At 42.8% G+C, this 17,890-nt stretch overlaps 1 protein-coding gene across 1 annotated transcript in view; it reads right to left on the bottom strand.

Annotated features, from left to right (window-relative positions):
- Positions 1 to 17,890, bottom strand: part of LAPTM4B (lysosomal protein transmembrane 4 beta) — a 114,250-nt gene that overhangs the window by 53,794 nt on the left and 42,566 nt on the right. Inside the window, exons 3-5 of the mRNA XM_006027995.2 lie at positions 13,283 to 13,356; positions 12,496 to 12,618; positions 1 to 38 (exon numbers count right to left, since the gene is read on the bottom strand). The exon at positions 1 to 38 is cut by the window's left edge and continues 85 nt beyond it. Coding sequence (XP_006028057.2) covers positions 1 to 38; positions 12,496 to 12,618; positions 13,283 to 13,356 — 235 coding nt within the window. The remainder of the gene's footprint in view (positions 39 to 12,495; positions 12,619 to 13,282; positions 13,357 to 17,890) is intronic.

Below are 17,890 nucleotides of genomic sequence, written 5' to 3'. Positions count from 1 at the left end.
CCTGACATAATCGTTTCCTTGTAGGTAAAATTGGCAGGCTGCAGAAGAAAAAAAAAACCACATTATAAATAAAGCTCCTGAATCATTAATGGGCTCTTCAATTAATAGCTTATGAGAAGGACACCCATTATATCTAATAGCTCTTTGGACCAGTACTCCATTTCTGGCACATCTGAATAAACTGTGTGTTATAATTACAAAGGATATTTTTGTATTACAAAAGAAAAAAATCAAATTGTTCTATGGACATGAATGTTTCCAGTAAAGAGAAAACTAGAGGTCTGGGTTTTGGGTTGTTTTACTGTTATTGTATTCTTTGTTTCTTTTGTCATCTCTGACAATAATAAAGTTTTGCCAAATACAGTAAAGCAATCAGTACACAGCTTGCCATTCAGTTCAAGCAAGGAAAATTTGTTAGCATTATATAATACATGGACTGGTGGCAAGAATATAAAAGTGTAGGGCTCAGAAAATGTGGCTCTAACACGAACTTCCTTTGTGACCCATAACTTAACCACTCTGTGACCCAGTAATCCCATCCAGAAGACAAGAGATAAATAACACTTTTTCTACTTCACAGGTGGAGTGTTGTCAGGCTTCCTTAAGTCACATTTGTAAGACATATAGGCACTTTTATATATGCTCCGGGGATGTGGGGGGACAGCACTGTAATTAGTGTGGCTACAAGAGCGGCTCTAATTAAAGTGCCACTGTGTCCCCTGTATCAGCGTCCCCATGTTTAATAAAGGTGGCAGGGATGCTTGAACTAAAGCTCATTCAACAGGCTTTAGTTCAAGTGCCCCCACCACCATTTTTAAGTGTGGGGATGCTGATATACAAGACACAGGAGGCTGCTGGAGAGCAGCAATTGCCACACTCCAGCAGACTCAATTAAATCGCATCTGCTCTGATGCGCTGGAATTCCAGCACATAGGTGCCCTTATAAAGTTACTAGGATAAAAGGAGTTTTATTTGCCAAGTTATTTTAAAATAATAATTAAACCCCAGTGGAAACCCTTTGTAAAGAAATATTTTCAAACTGAAGTACTGAAATGAATTGCAAATCTTGCTGGAATCTGTCTTCAAGAGAGAACCTCACTGAAAAGTAATTTCATCGTAAAATGTGGCTTAAACCTTTTCTTTTACACAAAAGTTTTCAAAATTCTTTTTTGGTTAATAATATTATTATTATTATTATTATTATTATTATGGAAAGAACTATTTTTACTTCCTTAAGGCATGAAAATGAACCAAACTGCCAGTTGCATTGGTGTATATCCAGAGTAACCCCTGCTGTTACTTAAAGTCAGCCCCTAGCTCAGCAATTTCTTTTTTAACAGCTGCTGTAAGAAATGTTCTTTGGTATTTCCATAAACTGTTCTGAATACTTAAGATCCCCAGTTGGTGTAACTAACTGAAGATATATGTTACATAAGCATATTTTCTGGTCCTTGGTAGAAATGTTTTTGTTCTTGCCTTGAATTTTATGGCTGACATTTTAATAATTTTTTCATTATAAATTTACTGGGCTTTGAAGGAATACAGTGAGAGAGCTGAAATTCACTAATTTCTGCCTGAGGAACAATTTATTAGTGATTTTGCACAGTATCTTTATCATTGGCACAGCTGATACAGTTACCCAAAGACCAAGAAAGCCAGAACTGTGTTGAAAAAAGACATGAAAAACAAACATATTCTTTAAGAAATGCAGCTGTAGAGCCACTTATTTTTTAGATGGACCAGTTAATTGTTAGGTCGATGTTCAGCAGCCAGTAAAGAGCAGTTACAGTAACATATCCTGCATATAATTTCCATTGACCTAGTGGTAAAAATTAAAACTACTTTGTAAACAGAATGAAGACTCAGACTGACACAGGTCATGTTAAACTAGTGATTCTCAACCTGAGGTACCTTCAGTTCCTTTCAAGGGTGCCACAGAGTGCCACAAAACGTTAGCACTATTAATGTTCAGCGTAAACCCAGGGATTTCAAATAGGAATCCCTAATGTTGAAAGCATTCGGACCTGTTGTGCTCCGAGTTCTTTGCAACAGAAGAATTAGTCTTGTATTTTTCTATAGTCGAAAATCATGTGAAAACTAAGATCTAACACAAGGTTTGGCAAACCCCAACATGGCACGTGAGGCCATTTTCCTCAGCACACCACAGCTGGCCCGGGCTCTGCACAGCTGCTGCTGGCTATGGAGCCCAGGCTGCATTGCCCCAGGCTTCTACCTGTGTCCAGAAGCACGCGTCCAACCACCACTACCATGGAGTGGGTGCTGGGGCTGTTGAGCCCAGGACAACTGTTTGCAGCCTCTTGGCTGCAGTCAGCCCCAACTCTGGGCAGCTGCAGCAGGCAGTGGGCAGGCTGCAAACAGCTGTGTTGGGCTCCGCAGCCCAGGCACTGGCTCCGTGGTGGTGCCACACACCTCAGGACAAATGGTGGGGGGAGGGACCAGGGTTGTGCTGTCCCAGGCCTCTTTCCAGCCGTGCACTTGGAGGCACTTGTGTAGCCACTGCTGCCATGAAGCCGGTGCCGTGGCTACAGAGCTCCGTGCAATTGTTTGCAGCCTCCCACCAGCCCAGGCTCTGGGCAGCTGCAGGAAGTGGTGGGCAAGCTGCAAACAGCTGCACTGGGCTCTGGAGCCCTGGCACAGGCTCCATGGTGATGGTGGGTACATGCGTGAAAAACAGCATACTGCAGGGAAGGGGATAGGGCAGAACAGCTCCTCTCCCACTGTCCGCCTGAAGGCGTGTGCAGCCACCACCAGCAATAAGGATTGGGCCCTTCTGGCATGCCAAGTTGAGGCCTGGGTGGAAGCTGGAGTGCTTTTGGTACTCAGGCCAAAAACGCTGCTAACCCCACAGCTAACATTTTTCCAAGGGGTGTCTTGAATCTAGAGAAGGGTGCCTTCAGTCTATCAGTGGGAGGGTGTGCCTCAAGTCTAAAAATGGTTGAGAACCAACCACTGTGTTAGTCTCTAATATCTGAGCAAAGTCACTGTTCTAAGACTGGACATATATCAATTCAGTATCTTGGTTATGGCCTAATGGCATATTTCCAGACTTCAGCTGAGCTGGCATTCACTTCTGCGGGGGTGGGGAGAAAGAGGAGAGAAAGGGAAACAGCCAATAAAGTTCCCACCAAGTAAAAGAGCAGGAACATCTGCCAGAGCCATAAACAGTTAGCTTGCTAACTTCAGCAGCAGCAGGTGCTGGTGAGCAGGTCACAGCTTGCCCCTCAGCATTACAAGCAATAGGAATTTCAGATAATATAGGAATAACCCAGCCAACATCAAGTAGTATAAAATTCAGTATTTTGCCAGGAGCAAGCGCTAGTGAAATTGCTACTGAATGGCCAGGGTTTTAGATGACACTTTTCTGGAGTGTTGACTCTACAGACTCAACAGACTGGGCTGGCTCTCCTTCTGCATAGACTCAAGCCACATGCTGATACTTAAATTTGAGCTCGACAGCTGCAGCACTGTGCAGTCAGATCCTTGTCAACTCCTCATGATTAGCGTGAAAACTGAACTCATACTCCCTCTTCAGGGTTTTCCAAGCTACTGTGTGAGGAAAAGGGTTTCTGGAAGTTGATAGCACAAGGTCATGATGTCCATTTGAAAGAAAGACACAGTTTTTTGTAACAAGGCAGTGACCTAATTAGCACCAATATCTCCATGTGTTAAAGGTAGGCACAGGGAGAGATTTTATATACTTTTAAGGAAACTATTCTCAGACAGACGTGACACTAATGCTGTATGTTATGCCAGTAATATGTGGAAGGACTGAATTAATGTATGATATGAGAATAAAGGACTATATCTTGGTGCAAAGCAAGGAAACAAAATAGCAGCATTATGAGACTCAAAGATTTCAAAGAGACTTTGCTTTTTCAGGATGACAGAAAGCCCAAGCAAACAGATGTCCATACCTCTTCAGCGGTAAAAAAATCTGCGTTGCTTTTGTGCTGTAGTTCTCTTTGTATTGTGGGGGGGAAAGTGTTGGCAGTCCAGAGCTGCCTGTGTTCTTCAGCACATCTAATGTTTGGAATATAGTGTGATAATGATATGCTGCAAAATGCTGGTTCTCTGCAAAAGGCATGCCCCAAAATGGGGCACAGCAACACGATATGCGTGCCCAAGCAGTCTCCTACTGGGGGATTTCTGGGGCATGCCTCTGCAAACAGGGGGATCCAGTTTCCCATTTGCAGTTGTCCCACAGGATTGGGCCCCTGAAGTCCGAGGACTGACAGGAGCCTGACACTGCAGGACAACGGAAGGCATCTGGGTCACCTACTGAGGCAGAGTAGCTGTGCTGGGACACATCGTAGCACAGCTGTTCCCACTTCAAGGATGACATGTTTATAGACAGACTGAGTTTCTTTGGCTATCGCAACAATCAGTCTTAGAACAGAGGGAAGCCAGCATGATCTTGCCTAAAATGCCAGTCTAGGTGAACCAGTGCAACCCCCCTCATGTGTTTACAGGTTACATTGGCACAGTGGAATTTGCCCCAGTGTAACGGCATGTCATTTTCACCCTACCACTCTGCACTGGTACATGTATCCCAGTGGCTGAAATCCATTGTAGGGAAGTCCCAGGACACAAGTTTCAAAACAAGACGTTGGTGGATGTACAGCGGCTTGGACTAAAAAGTGGTTGTTATATAGAGAGTATTTGATTTGTCTATAGAAGTGTATCTGGGTGAGAACATATCAAGTCCATAATCTAAAATACAGGTGAACATCAATTTACAAGTGAATTTTATTCTAAAAATGTGTATGAACTTAAATGCATTTGATACAATAAGAAGTCCATATGTTAAAGCAGGGGCGGGCAATTATTTTGGGTGGAGGGCCGCTTAGTTTTGGCAAGCCATCGAGGGCCGCATGATAGTCAGCCAGGGGCAGATAAATATTAATTTTCTAAATTTTTTAGGGGTCCCAGAGGCCAGATGGAATGGCCTGACGGGCCGCATTCAGCCCACAGGCCGCATTTTCCCACCCCTGTGTTAAAGCCATGATGCAAATGTTATTTATATAGTACTGTGGACACTGAGTACTAACAGCACTATATAAATAATATTAATAATGAAAAGCTTTGGACTTTGTGCCAGCAAACTTTTAAATGTTTTACTATTCACTTTAAAACAACTTTCTTCCCCTTCTTCCAAATCTGTTTGTGTTTTATATTTTCTTCTCAATTTTAGAATTTAAAAATTCCATACTTAATATAGAGTGACTTCCTATAGAATGGCTATATACCTTGGAGTATAGAAGTCGTATATAATTTAACAGAAAACAGTAACATACAGGCAACCCTCGCTTAGCGTTATTTCGCTATAACACTCGTTTTAAACTGATACCTGATTTCACTTAGCACTCAGCGAGTTTTGTTATAACGCTCGCAGTCACTATCTTGGGTCATTAAAAACACTTGTGGTCACCATCTTGGATCGTCAAATACTTTCGGTTTCACTTAACACTTGTTTCGCTTAACACTCAACTTTTCAGAAACCAATTAAGAGCGCTAAGTGCGGGTTGCCTGTACATGTCATTTCTAAGCCCATGCTTTGAATTTAGCAGATAATTATATCTTCAATTTAGGATCCTAGAAGATGGTTAAAAAACTATATAGAGATATTCTCTATACATTTTATACACTTTTAGAATAATTTTGATTTGTTTAATCCCTATTCCATTTTAGGGTTTTTACTTAAACATTTTTAATGAGAAAGGCTAACATAGCCTTAACTGAAATGACACAAAGCAACACCCCGATTAGTTTCACAGTAAAGCTATTTAAAACACTATTTGAAATACACTATTAAATGAGCTATAATATTTCCATACATTAATAAAAAACAAGCTTGTATCAGTCTTTCTGAATTGCATGTTCATTATACATGCTTAGAGACCTACTCAAATTGAATTGCAATTTCATGGATTTTGAGGAAATCATGAAATCAGGCAATCAGGTGATCTCTGCAAAATCTGCAGAGGAAGAAAAAACAAACAAACAATAAAAATTTACTAAAACTAAAATGCTGGCTCGGGACGGGGGGGCAGCAGTCCTCCCGGTCACACAGTCCAGCATAAAGGGGGCTTCTGGCACTAAAGTAAGCAGGCAAGATGGCTGCCACCCCTGCCCCTCATCGCTGATTGGCTGAGGAAACTGCCTGTTGTGTGGCCCCACCCCTCTCCACCAATCAGTGACGAGGGGCAGGGGCTGCATGATGGACAGCCCTCTCCACCAATCAGCAGTGGAGGACGGGGCCATCAGGGCCCCTCAGCCAGAGGACCAGGGGAGAGGCTACCATGATAAGCCCATGAAAATGGCAGCTGGCCCTGCTATCTGCTTGCAAAATCAGGCAGAAAAGAGATATGCCTTAAATTAAACTCCTCTAGACCATTACTATTACTGGTAAAACAGATACAGTATTTAATATAATTTGAAATATTTTCTATTATATAGTTATAGTGATGATGGTTAGGATACTGATGTAGATTAGAACCAGCATTTTGCAGCATATTGTTATCACACTATATTCCAAACATTAGAGGTGCTGTTTAATCTGCAATGCTTGTTTTATTATGCTGTGACGTTCTTGCATTTTTTGTCCCTTTTAAATGATATATTTTTCTACAAGTATGAGTTTTCACAGACACTTGAACGTATAAACATTTAATGTAGGTGATATCAGAAAACAGTAACCTATATATAGAAACATTGTTACACATTTCAGATAAATGGTACTAATAAAAAGTGTCCTGCTCTATTGTTCTTACATTGAATGGTGCTTTATTCTGTCCACAGTCCCACTGAAATTTTTTGGAACATATAAAAGTCATGCCTACACTGTGTTGGACCACAGTAGGGAATATCACCCACCCACTTGTTCTGGGTATGCTGATCTTTTTTATTTATTTTTTTTAAGAAGTCACATAGCTCCTTCTTATGTGCTTTAGGGCAGTTCTAGGGTGGCTATATGACATTTTTTGGCATGTGGCACACGCAGAGCAGGAGTGAGTGATCCAAATATGATCATGGCAGAACTCTCTTATACCATAGAATCATAGAAGTAGGGACGGAAGGGACCTTGCAGATATTCAGGTCCAACCCCCTGCCTGGGCAGGAAGAAAACTGGGCTCAAATGACCCCAGCCAGGTAGGCATCAAGCTGCTTCTTAAAGACCCCCAGGGTAGGAGCCAGCATCACTTCCCTTGGAAGCTGGTTCCAGATCCTAGCCGCCCTAACTGTTAAGTAGTTCTTACGGATGTCTAATCTAAACCTACTCTCCAACAACTTGTGGCCGTTATTCCTTATTATACTGGGGGGCGCTGGGGGAAACAAGGTCTCCCCCAAACCCTTTGGTCCCCCCTCAGCCTTCTCTTGTGAAGGCTAAACAGGTTCAGGTCCTGTAGCCTCTCATTGTAGGGTCTGCCCTGCTGTCCCCAGATCATGCAGGTGTCCCTCCTCTGGACCCTCTCAATGTTGTCCACATCCCTCTTGAAGTGGGGTGCCCAGAACTGGACACAGTACTCCAGCTGTGGCCTGACCAGTGTCACGTAGAGGGGGAGGATCACCTCCTTGGCCCTACTCGAGGTGCACCTGTGGATGCACAATAGGGTCCGGTTATCCCTGCCGACTGTGACCTCGCATTGTCGGCCCATGTTCATCTTGGAGTCAGTGATGACTCCAAGATCCCTTTCTGCCTCCGTGCTCTCAAGAGGGGAGTTTCCCATCTTATAAGTGTGCTGCCGGTTATATCATCAGCAAATTTAAACAGGTTGCTTTTCACCCAGCCGTCCAAATCGCTGATAAAGAAATTGAAGAGTGCGGGCCCAAGGACCGAGCCCTGGGGGACACCGCTGCCCACTTCCCCCCAGGTCGAATATGACCCGTCCACCACCACCCTCACAGTACGACCCTTCAGCCAATTAGCAATCTATCTGACCATGTAGGCATCGATGCCAGTTACCTAGTTTTTTAATGAGGATGGGGTGGTCGACAGTGTCAAAGGCCTTGCTGAAGTCCAGAAAGACTACATCCACGGCGACACCTGCATCCAATGCTTTTGTGAACTGATCATAAAAGGCAATCAGGTTGGTCTGACATGACCTGCCCCTAATGAAACCATGCTGGTTGCCTTTGAGCATCATCCCCGATGCCGGCCCATCACAGATGTGCTCCTTGATGATCTTCTCAAAGAGTTTCCCCAGGATTGAGGTAAGACTGATGGGCCTATAGTTGCCCGGGTCCTCCCTCCTCCCTTTTTTAAAGATGGGGACCACATTGGCTATCTTCCAATCATCTGGCACCTGGCCCGAGCACCACTAGCACTCGTAAAGCCATGCCAAGGGCCCTGCAATAACCCCTGCTAGCTCCCTCAACACCCTGGGGTGGAGAGCATCTGGACCTGCTGATTTGAACACGTTCAGCCCCTCCAGTAGCACTCTAACCCGGTCCTCCTCAACCTTAGGTCTTGAGACGTTCCCCTCAAGTCCATCTTGAATCACGGTGGGGGAGTACCATCAGATACAAGTTACGCAGGCCTACCTAGTAAGGTGTAATTCACTGTACATAAGGTCAGCAGATTTGTGCCCAAAGTGAGCAAATTAAGTAATTCGGCATGTTCAGATGCACAGTAAGGGAAGCAGCCAAAGTCTGATATACTGGGCTTTAACCTAAGACCACTGGCATCAGAAGAAAAAAAAGAACTGTTTTAACAATGTGCTTACAGGATTGCCAAAAAATGCCAAATCCCAAAACAGCAGATGCGTGCATTTTTTCCAGATGTCTATCACTAATTCTATCAGAAGGGTTGGGAGTGTTATCCACGTCCTTGAGAAGAGCTGTATTCCTCAGTATCACTTCTCAAATTTACAATGACATGGCAGAGATAGAAACACTGTAAAAATGCCTGAGAATAAACAAAAGCTAATCTTTTGCCTTACTTCTACCCCAGTAGGTTCTGGGTTAAAGGGACCAGGCCAAGATCCCTTCAAGACATAGTTACAAGTTATCTAGCGTGATTATGCTCTGTGCAACATGGCTCACTCCTCTACCTCACAAGGCTGAAGGTATGACTTGGGATTTTGTTCCAAACACAATGCTAAAAAATAATATTTCTCCAGGAAAAATCTTGAGTAAGAGAGAAAAACTCTTAAGGACAAAGTTAGTTCAAATTCAAACTCAAGATCAAATTCAAACATTGCACTTTCTTCTACACTGCTGCTATCAACTAAAAAAAACTTGTTTTTTGTTACACTTTATTGTGTATCTGACACCAGCAGATGTGATCTTCACTTTTCTTCTTTTTGCTGCTGTCCACCCAGGTAAATTTACTGAATCCATACCTTTAGGTACAAATCTGACACATATGCATAATGAATCACCCCTTACGATGAAAATACTCCAGTTAATTTCAGGGGAACTAATTTTGGAATAGTGTAACTAACGCATTTCCCATGGACAGTTTCAGTGAATGTAATGCCTAAACTTGAATGTACTTTAACAACTTTGTACCTGAAGTAAAAATCCATAATTACATTCTATCATTTTCTCAAACTTTTGCTATTAAGTTCTTCGGCTAAAAACTGTTCTGTGGTCTCCCTTGCAAAGAACAAATGATAATGTAAACATTTAAATACACGTTGAGTTGCTTTCAAAATCCTCCCTTGAAATTACTGATGTGCTTGTATACTTTGGTAAGTACTCAAAAGAACATAATATGCCAGTAATCTGCTGCTTGCACTGGTATCATGATCATTTTCAGAGTCCTGGAATTTGTTTGAAGACCATAAAACTGCCCCTGCTATTTCACTGCTTCCTTCTAGGTATCCAGGTTGTACCTGTATTGGTCTAGAGGAAAAAGCAATCTGAGCTTATGATAGAGGTGATATCTTTTATTAGACCAATAAGATTTTTGCAAAAAAAAATTCTTTAATTGCAAGCTTTCAGGCACAAACACCCTTCATCAGGCATTGGAGAACCCAGAACTTTTACAGTCTTTTCTCCAATGCCTGATGAAGGGTGTTTGTGCCTGAAAGCTTGCAATTAAAGAATTTTTTTTGCAAAAATCTTGTTGGTCTAATAGAAGATATCACCTCTACCATAAGCCCAGACTGCTTCCTTCTAGTGTCACAAAGGTGATAATTGTCCAGCATGTCACAGGTGTAGACAGACTAACAATTATATATTTGAAAAGGGTGAAGGAATTTATCATATTTCAGATGAATCTGCGATAACAGTTTTATCCATCTGCTCCTATCCCACAGTAATACATTCCTAATTAAATAGGGTTTCAGTCAGTAAATTAGCTTCACTTACATCAGAATATGAGTGATGGATTAAACAGTTACAGAAGTTTATCTGATGGGCTTATAAGCAGAAAGTCTCCTTTCTCTCTTTAAAATGGTATAGTTATTTGTCTGTCTACAGCCTATGTTTGTGTGTCTTGCTATAAACTTTCCAGCAGATTCATTTTCATATTTTCATAGAGATTAAGGCTAGAAGGGAACATTAGATCCCACCAGATATATAATCTCAGTATTTTTAAGCACTCACTGGGAGCATCTACACATGTGCTTTCCTGCAGTTGTCTAATTAGCTCCACAATAAAGCATCACTGTCTACACATGTGGTGCTATTAGGCCAGAATAAAATAATTATCTCTGCTGTAAAATAGTACTGTCCAACACAAGTACTATCCTACAGTGGAGTTATTTAGTGCACCACAACTGACAAACAGATGGTGACCAGGGCTGGCTGGGGCACAAGGGTGCTACAGTATGGGGGCTGCCTGCTGGCTAGCCCCGTACTGTAGCATTGTCGTGCTCCAGCCAACCCCTCCACAGCATATTGAGCTGGGGTAGAGCAGCTCCAGCCTAGCAAGCTGACCCCCTGGAAACCCTGCCAGCCTGGGCTGTGCTGCCCCAGCTCAATGTGCTGCAGTCCCAGGTGCACGTGTAAGTGCTGCACCTGGGAGCAATAAACTCCAGCACCAACAGAACAGACTAAAGTCTTTTAGTCTTTCCATGTAAGGCATTTCTTCCAAGGCTTCAGATGCCATTCCTTTCAGATGAAGTCCAAATTTTTGCCAGGATTAGGCCCCACATTCACAGTTTGTTTATACAGTGCCGACATGCAGCTGTCCTCTGCCATTGCTTGTGGGCATTGGCTGCCTTTACATACAATTACATTAATATTTTGAGCTTCTTTCTTTTTTTTAATATTAAATGTCACTCTTCACCACCCTGGTAGCATAATAAAGGGACACTAAAGTATGTATAAATCTGCAGTCAGTTTAAGGCACCTTTATGCAGACAAGGCAGTGAAAAAAGGCCAGAAATGTAATATGCCGTCTAAGCTCTTCATTAGGTCTTCTTCATCATCCTTGGTCTCTACAAATACCACTTCTCTACACATATCTGTGGTTCAGATTTTTTTACTCTACTATAGCTGCATGGACTTACATTTACAGTAGAGGAAAATGTCCAAGTTGGCTAATATTTTGTTGTTTTCCAGTCATATTTCTAATAGAGGTGACCTTTAACTTATTCCTGTGCTTTTACTTCCAGCGTCAGCTGTGAATTTCATTAGTACAGTATGTGTTTACTGCATGCTGATCATTAAGGAGGATGCTGAATAAGACAAGATCTAACACAGCTCCCTAATGGCCTACTCTCCCACTCCCACTGACTTGACACAGTGCTGCCTACTGTGATTTCCTTTATTAGTGTTCATCTATCTGCTGTTTCTCATTGCCTTTCATTTATAGTTCTCTACTTAGTTTTCCATCCATGTAATAGAGTTCATATCAATGTCAACTGAAATTTGATTTTCAAGGTAGATGTTCAGAAAAAAACTTCAAAACACAAAGCAATGTGCAACTCTGCCTCTGTCCTGACTGGAAGGATGGGGTAAGAAGGTAGCTCAGTGCATTCAATGCTCGTCTTCACTAGAAAAGGTTATTGTGTTTAAATGTGGTTTTGAAAACCACATTAGCTTACATGATGCTGACAATAACTGGAAGGTTGGACCATATCGGGGCAAAACATGAGCAAGTAGTCATGATTAAACCCTTCCTCTAGCTATCTTCTAGCTTCTCCATCCCTGTACTTCTACCATTGGGATTAGGGCTTTTTTGATGAACATACCTGTCTAATGAAATCTGTCCAAAAACCTTGAATAGGAAAGTTTAGGTTAAATATTAGGAAAAAGTCTCTCACTAGGAGGGTAGTAATGCACTGGAACAGGTTACCCAGAGAGGGTATGTAATCTCCAACCTTGGAGGTTTTTAAGACCCAGCTAGACAAAGCTTTGGCTGGGATGAACTAGTTGGGAATGATCCTGCTTTGAGTAGGGGGTTGGACTAGATCACCTCCTGAGGTCCCTTCCAACCCTGAATTTCTATGATTCAATGATAATAGATAAGAGTGCAGAACAAAATGCCAGTCTGAAAATTACTGTTAACATCAAACAATTTACCAGCTGCCGTAGATAGTCTTGAATGGTGTTTGGATAAACAAGGACACTGATGGCAACCAAAGTGTTCAGGGCAAAGTCAAAGATCTGGTAACAGAAGAATGGGATAATCCAGGCTGCATGTTGCTATAAATAAAATAGAAAAACAGAAGAGCTGTAAGTAAAAGCAGAACTGTATGTTTACTTCTGAATAAAGAAATCCTGACATCATGCAATGAAATTCTCTCTTGAGACTAAGTTTCACAGAGGGAAAATAACTTGCTAAGTCTGCTAAAAAAATAAAATATGCAGCCAATACATGTTTGGCAGCAAAGCTGACACAGACTTTAGGGTGTGAGTCTACACCTTCTACAGCTGCATGTAAAAATCAAACAGAACTACTTTGGTTTTCTAGGACACTAAACTACTGAGTGGGATTAAAATAAACATGTTCTTTAAAACCAGTCCTGGTATCATAGCAGTAAGTGGGGAAAACATTTATTCATTTTTAAGGGAACAGGTTTTGGCCTTTGCATTCAATTTATCCAAAAGCATACTAACAGATTTACTATTTGAGACTGTGGACTGTGAATACAACTACCAGTAGATAATATTAGGCTTGTATTGCCCTAATTAGAATCACTTGGCACAATATGATCTAAACCAACAACCAGAAGGCTTTCTAGTTTCTTTAGTAGTTAAACAAATCTTAAAATAAAACAACTTTAATTTCCATTTATCAATCTTAAACAAATTTATAACAAGTCCAATAACTAGAATCGTTAACCTTGTACTTAAACTAATTGATTACCTTATAGGCTCCATACGTTGCCATTGCACAAATCAGAATCATAAGAAGAGAAATTGCAGTTGCAATGCACATATCTGAAACAGATAAATAAATCAAAATGTAACAAGTAAACAGGGATCTCTGTTCTGTTTTTCTGCCCACTGCCCAGTGTAGTGGTTCCCAAGTTGGGGTATATCTCCCTAGAGAGGCACAGAAGACTACTCAAGAGAGTGAGGGGGCAGACAAACCTGCCAGTTATCCTCTAGGGTTACAGCTGGAGCAAGACTCTAGATACTGTGGTTGCAAAGGAAGTCTTCCAAATATGAAGCAAATATAGGAGTTCCTGTGATGGAAGACAAATACATTAGGCAGCATAGCCCTGTAACACTATATAGTGAGGGGTTAGTGATAGGAACCTACTTTAAACTGTGGTTTCATGATTTTCACAGAAACTGCAAAAAATGGTTATCGTCACGAAAAATGCCATTGGCCGTGATTTCCCAGGAAATCAACCAAAAAAATGTAATAAAAGTAAAATGCTGGCTCCCCAATGGGCAAGAGAAGTTTTGCTGCTGCTGTGGTCTAGCCTTGCAGCCTGCCTGGGAGGGGAAGGCACTAGCTGGCAGGCTGGCACAAAGGGCAGCAGACAAGATGACAGTTGCCCCCTTGTGCCAGTCCACCCATCAGCACCGAGGGGCGGGGCTGCATGAAGGCCAGTCACTAGCCAAGATGGTAGCCACGCCTTCATCTCCTCCTCCCCAAGGCCTCTCCACCAGTCAGTGCCAAGAGACAGGGCCACTGTGAAATAACCACAAAATCAGCTCTTCCAGCTGTGACCATGCTGCGAAAACTGCTTTCTCTTGCTGCAAGTTAGGTAGGTCCCCAGTTATAGAGGGCATAACTAGTTTTATTTTCCTGAAGAGGGAGCTCCACTTCCCAAAGATGGGGGAATACCTGGTTAGCAAGGAATATGCAGCCTTTGCTGAGGCAACAGCTAATCCAAAGCCATGTCTACATGGTAAACTTCCTAGGCACGGAGGCATGGGTAAACCAGCAGCTTCTTTGGCAGGCTTTTCAGCCTGTGCTGAGCTCTGAAATACCATAGCTATGCTGCTATCAGTACCTAATACAGTTAGTTTAGAGTTAGCTCGGGTATGTCTATGTGAGCTGTGAAAGCAGACCAGAAGAGCTACCAGCTCACAAAAATTGTAAAGTCAAGCTAAAAAATTATGGGGTAAAAGCCTAGCTCTAATGAAGAAACCAGCCCCTCAGACTTCACTGGGGCCAGTATTTCAGTACTCTGTGGGCATGTCTACATTATATGTTTACTGTGGAGCTGCCTAATTAGCTGCACAGTAAAATGTCACCATCTACACGTACAGGGCTATTAGGATGCAGTAAACTAATCAACTCTGCCATAGGTTAGTACTTGTCAACACAAGTACTATCCTATTGCAGAATTATTTACTCCACAGCAACACATGTGTAGACACTGACGGGGCTGGCTGGGGCACAAGGGTGCCCTGCTGGCTACCCCACACTGGAGCACCCTCATGCTCCAGTCAGCCCCTCCACAGCACGTTGAGCCGCATTGAAGCAGCCCTGCTTGACAGGTGGCTTGCGGGGTCCCAGGGGGCCTGGGAACTGCTCCAAGTTCAAACATCACACCCGGGAGAAATAAACTCCAGCATAATAAGCACCAGAGTTTATTGCTTCAAATTAATTGCACATGTAGATGCACCCTGTGAGAACTATAAAAAAATGGCCAAGCTAAAGCTAGTCTTGAAAGGAAATAAAAATGAATACTGCAGATACTGTCTGTCTTAATGTTGCCATCATCATTAATGTGCACCAATGATCAAGACTCTGAAACTTTACAAGAAGAGGTTAAACATCTTATAAAACAGGCAAAATAGTTAAAGGCATCCCATAGCAGAAATAGGATCCTAAAATCTCTCATTCAGAACAAAACCACAACACAAATTAAGATGTGTATTTGCAATACCATTTATTAATTTAGGAGGCTTGATACAAATAAGCTGAGACTATCTGTGCATATAAGTGGGAAGTGAGGACTTTTTACATGATATCTTTTACTGGTTCAACAGTTTATTAGGAGAGATGTTAGATAAACCTTCAGGCAGAAACCATCCTTCCTCAGGTCTGAGAAAGAAGCAGGTACAGTTTAAGTAAAAAGTTTTAACTTATGAAAGGGCTCAAAAGCTTATTTAATTTCTCTTCCAGACATACAGTTGTTTTAATAAAAGATATCACCAACAAACCTTTGCTTCTTGCCATTTCCTGGATCACCACAGCTATGACTGTGGCCACATCTACACATGCGCTTAACTGCAAAGTAGACTAGTTAGCTGCAGAGTAAAGTGTCACTGTCTACACATGCAGCGATATTAATCTGCAGTAAACTATTTAATGCCGCAGTAAAATAGTACTGTCCCCAACAGTACTATCTTATGCTGGGGTAATTTACTGTGATTAAATGCACATGTAGATGCTGACCACAGGCATGAATTGCACCCGATCAGCCTAGTCAGCCAAGGACCAGACTCCTGCCTGCCGCATAGCCACACAGCTCTGCACTTTCAGCACCTTCATGCCCCTGCCAGCCTCTCCACTGTCCAATGCCACCACCTGGATCCCGGGGCTGACCCCCAATGCTCCTTGCCAGCCCAGGCCTGCTCTGCCTCAGCTCAAATTGCTGCAATCCTGGCCACGTGTGTTGAGGCTGTGCCTGGGAGTAGTTTACTCTGGCTTAAATTGCTCCAGGGTTTACTGCTTCATATCAATTGCATGTGTAGATGCATCCTGTGTGTACTTTTACCTTATGTGTAAAAGTAGCAGAAAATGTGGCACAAGAACTATCAGAAGTTTAATGTGTTTCAAGGTTTTGTTTAGAGTTGCAATGATATCATTTGTTATTTTGCTTCCCTTTAGCACTTTTGGTTTCTTTTAGGGCACTTAATTTACTTTTCACGTGCCCACTGGTATTTCAGAAAGATTAAAACAGGGGAGGTGTATGGACACAGCCATATCATAGTATCATATTATATTAAAGTAACTTTAAATAAACTTGATATGAAGACCAACTGAAAAATGGAATTATTTAAGACATAGTGGGCACGTCTACTTGAGACGCTTTACTGTGATGTAGTGTAGTTTATTGCACAGTAAGCATGTACATCTACACATGCACATGCTTACTGCACAGTAAAACTCACCCAATTACAAGTAAATTTGATATCTGCAAAAGCAAGTAGCAAATTTACTTGTGAGGAGTTAATGTGCAATAGAGCTTGCATAGATGCCTGACCAGGAGCAAATCTGCTCCCAGTCAGCCAGCCATCAGGGTGCAGGAGATTGTTCCCTGTCCCCAGGAGCTGCCTGCTGCCAGGGCAGGTTCCACCACCAGAGCCTGGGCAGGTATTATGTCCTCCTGCCCCAGCAACAGGGAACTCCAAGATTGAGATTGAGCAGCAGGGGCTGGGAGATCCTGATCTCCCAGCCCCCTGTTTCACCATCATGATCAGAGAGCGGAGGGGCGGGGGGGAAGGAGGGGGCTGGGAGATCCTTGCCAGCTCTTCAGTTGCAGGGCTCAGGCAGGGAGATCCTTATCTCCCAGCTGACTGCAGGAAGATAGCCAATGTGGAAGATAGCCAATGTGGTCCCCATCTTTAAGAAAGGAAGGAGGGAGGACGCGGGCAACTATAGGCCCGTCAGTCTTACCTCAATCCTGGGGAAACTCTTTGAGAAGATCATCAAGGAGCACATCTGTGATGGGCCGGCATTGGGGATGATGCTCAAGGGCAACCAGCATGGTTTCATTAGGGGCAGGCCATGTCAGACCAACCCGATTGCCTTTTACGATCAGGTCACAAAAGCATTGGATGCAGGTGCCACCATGGATGTGTCGGGACCCAGGGCAGCCAGCCAGCAGCGGGGGACGCCGGCCAGCAGCTCTCCCTGACTCCCACCCGGGCAGATAAGGGTCCGGGGCCTTACAAGGCCGTCAGGCGGATACTTGTGACGCTTGGAGTGGAATTAATTAGCCGGACGCTTATCGGTTGCAAAGCAAGATTATTTACTCACGCCGTCAAGGTGGTGAAAGACGGAGGTCAAAGATATTTGGTTAATTACAGCTTAAGGTTCGTAGGTCATAGGTCGGTCTGCATAAGAGTTTGGTGGTCGGGCAGAGAAATGGTCGGGCTGGCAGGTCGTCGATTTACGTCTGAGAATTGGGTCGAGACGAGGGAAACTGACAAATGATCAATTTGTCAGTTACTCTCACGCATACATTCAGAGGTTTTTCAGGTGTGTGCGCGGAGGTCTCCCGTTCTTCACGGAAGTGAAGACGGGTTTTATTTGTGTAATAGCCAATTGCTTTTTGCCACGTCATAAATTTAATTAGAATCACCAATTATCTAGCGGTCTTCGCTAGGGTGTTATCATAGGGTTACTCCTTGTTTTCTTTGACCAGTTATAATGATTTATGTACAGCACAGAAGGCTAAGTTCTATCTCTGTTAGTAGCACAGCAATAAATTTCTTTTTGACATGCGCAGCAAAAAGGCGGTTACTGGCAAAAACTTTTGTTAACCCTTAGTTAACTTAGTGT

The sequence above is a fragment of the Alligator sinensis genome, unplaced genomic scaffold, assembly GCF_000455745.1.
Source record: "Alligator sinensis unplaced genomic scaffold, ASM45574v1 scaffold191_1, whole genome shotgun sequence".
Lineage (NCBI taxonomy): Eukaryota > Metazoa > Chordata > Crocodylia > Alligatoridae > Alligator > Alligator sinensis.
This window is presented reverse-complemented; position numbering and strand designations above follow the sequence as displayed.